Genomic DNA, 3,039 nt, shown 5'->3' on the forward strand with positions numbered 1-3,039 from the left:
CCAAAGTTCAAACCTCCAATATTTTCTTCTACCTACAGCCCAGCTCTAACGATCCCAACGATCTGCCCTTCAAATACTCCTCCACATCCCTGTTTTGTTGCCTTTATGTCCTCCATCCCTTAGCCACACCTGTTGGGGTGGGGAGCATGAAATCAGGGAAGACCTCATGAAGGAGGCTGCACCTGAGCTGGGCCTTGAGAGACAGGGCAGGATTTGCCAGGGTAGAAACGGAGGCAAATACTTTTCAGTAGGAGACAATGGAATGAGCGTGTTCCTTCTTCAAATACAGTATTATGGAGTGTCTTTTTTGTGTGTGCCAATCATTAATCATGTACTGGGTAAGAGTATGGGCTTTATGGAGAAAGGCTCAAATCCCAAGTTTTGCCACTTCCTGGCCATACCAGAGCTTGAGGATCAGCCATAACATAATCACTGAAAAAGGCTAGTTTGGGGCTTTGACAAACTGGAGAGCCAGAGCTCGGTTTAGTGGAGATAACTCCTGCTTAGATGTTGGCAATCATAGCCATGTGGGCGTGGTTGGGTGTGATATTCTGGTATTTCAAGAAAAGCAAGAATTTTGGATTTTTATGTGAAATATTTTAGTGTTTAAAATATTGGCCACCGCTCCCTCCCCAAGATGGCGTCGTTGCTGCAGTCGGACCGGGTTCTCTATCTAGTCCAGGGAGAAAAGAAGGTTCGGGCCCCGCTCTCGCAGCTCTACTTCTGCCGCTACTGTAGCGGACTGCGATCCTTGGAATGTGTATCCCACGAGGTGGACTCCCATTATTGTCCCAGTTGTTTAGAAAATATGCCGTCGGCTGAAGCCAAACTAAAAAAGAATAGATGTGCCAATTGCTTTGACTGTCCTGGCTGCATGCACACCCTCTCTACCCGGGCCACAAGCATCTCCACACAGCTTCCAGATGACCCAGCCAAGACCACCATGAAGAAAGCCTATTACCTGGCATGCGGATTTTGTCGCTGGACGTCTAGAGATGTGGGCATGGCAGACAAATCTGTAGCTAGTGGCGGTTGGCAGGAACCTGAAAATCCTCACACACAACAGATGAACAAATTGATTGAATATTACCAGCAGCTTGCTCAGAAAGAGAAGGTTGAGCGAGATCGCAAGAAACTGGCACGACGTAGAAACTATATGCCTCTGGCTTTTTCGGACAAATATGGTCTTGGAACCAGGCTTCAGCGACCACGAGCTGGTGCATCCATCAGTACCCTTGCCGGACTTTCCCTTAAAGAAGGAGAGGACCAGAAAGAGATAAAGATTGAGCCAGCTCAGGCTGTGGATGAAGTGGAACCTCTACCTGAAGACTATTATACAAGACCAGTAAATTTAACAGAAGTAACCACCCTTCAGCAGCGTCTGTTACAGCCTGACTTCCAGCCAGTCTGTGCTTCACAGCTGTATCCTCGCCACAAACATCTTCTGATCAAACGGTCCCTGCGCTGCCGTAAATGTGAACATAATTTGAGCAAGCCAGAATTTAACCCAACATCAATCAAATTCAAAATCCAACTGGTTGCTGTCGATTATATTCCAGAAGTGAGAATCATGTCAATTCCCAACCTTCGCTACATGAAGGAGAGCCAGGTCCTCCTGACTCTTACGAATCCAGTTGAGAACCTCACCCATGTGACTCTCTTGGAGTGTGAGGAGGGGGACCCTGATGATATCAACAGCACTGCTAAGGTAGGAGCATTTTGCCTCAGCCTCTCTGACCCTCACTTTCCCTGGAGTGTCCTCATTTGATGACTGGCTTAAAAGACTCCACACACTCTCCTTTCCACATCTAGTCAGCACGTTCTTTTGATTCCACCTCCTAAATTTTTTTACTTTATCCTGAAACACACTGCCCTATTTGAAGGCCTCATCGTTTCTTACCTGGACTGTGACAATAACTTCCTAACTGACCTTGCTATTTTTATACCACCACCTCCATTTTAACCCATTTCTTCTCTGTTGCCACCAGGGCGATACTTCTAAAATCTAACTCTTCGCATGCTGGTCATTTAGCGTTGCTCTTGACTGAGATGAAGTCCAGATTTTTGGCATAGCATAAGAGCTCCTTAATGACTACTTCTCTCTGTTCGTCCAGTGTGATCTTCCTTCAAATCCTCAAATTTAGCATTCCCTGAATCATACATATTAGTGGTTGTGATCCAGACAGATCCAATGGGTTATAAACTTTGATGCTAGAGAATTGTGTGTGCTATTCGTTTTACCTAGAATGCCTCCTTCCCATTCTGACTCCTCTAACATACATGCGCCTTCAGTCTCTCAGTCTCATACATTCATTCTTCAACACTTGTGAAGTATCATTTCCTTTTAGAAATGATACGTTTAAAATCATTTAGAAGCTGGTATGCCTCCTCTAGATTCCTCTACCTTACAAAGAGTATGCATAACATAGCACTAACTAGGCTTGGCATGGTGGCTCACGCCTGTAATTCTAGCACTTTGGGAGGCCGAGGCGAGTGGAGCACCTGAGGTTAGGAATTCAAGACCAGCCTGGCCAACATGGTGAAACCCGTCTCTACTAAAATACAAAAATTAGCTGAGTGTGATGGCAGGTGCCTGCAATCCCAGCTACTGGGGAGGCTGAGATGGGAGAATCGCTTGAACCCAGGAGACCGCGGTTGCAGTGAGCCGTGATCATGTCACTGCACTCCAGCCTGGGCAGCTGAGCGAGACTACATCTCAGAAAAAAAAAAGCACTAACTAAATACTAAAGTGGGTGATTTTGACTCTCAGTGTGAGTTGAATGGATGTAATATGGCCTCTTTATATTTGGTACTTCTAGTACTTGAAATTTTAGAGCCTTTCTCTCTAGATCGTTGATTACTGATTCATAATTCAGCTTCATGTTTATAATAAAAATGGTTTAAAAGAATGCCTATATCTTTAGTTGTTATTCAAATATTGTTAGAGAATTTCTGTCCTCTTTTTCTTTTTTTGTTTTTTCCTGCTTTTTAATGATTTCACTTACAAGCATCACCTCCAAAGACTTTTTTTTTTTTTTT

General features: G+C 44.5%; 1 protein-coding gene across 1 annotated transcript in view; it reads left to right on the top strand.

Moving 5' to 3' along the window:
* Positions 1-614: 614 nt before the first annotated feature.
* The window catches only part of LOC108514206 (dynactin subunit 4), an 18,014-nt gene continuing 15,589 nt past the window's right edge, over positions 615-3,039 (top strand). Inside the window, exon 1 of the mRNA XM_017850279.1 lies at positions 615-1,712. Coding sequence (XP_017705768.1) covers positions 638-1,712 — 1,075 coding nt within the window. The 5' untranslated portion in view covers positions 615-637. The remainder of the gene's footprint in view (positions 1,713-3,039) is intronic.

Source organism: Rhinopithecus bieti, unplaced genomic scaffold (assembly GCF_001698545.2).
Source record: "Rhinopithecus bieti isolate Rb0 unplaced genomic scaffold, ASM169854v2 scaffold_34319, whole genome shotgun sequence".
NCBI lineage: Eukaryota > Metazoa > Chordata > Mammalia > Primates > Cercopithecidae > Rhinopithecus > Rhinopithecus bieti.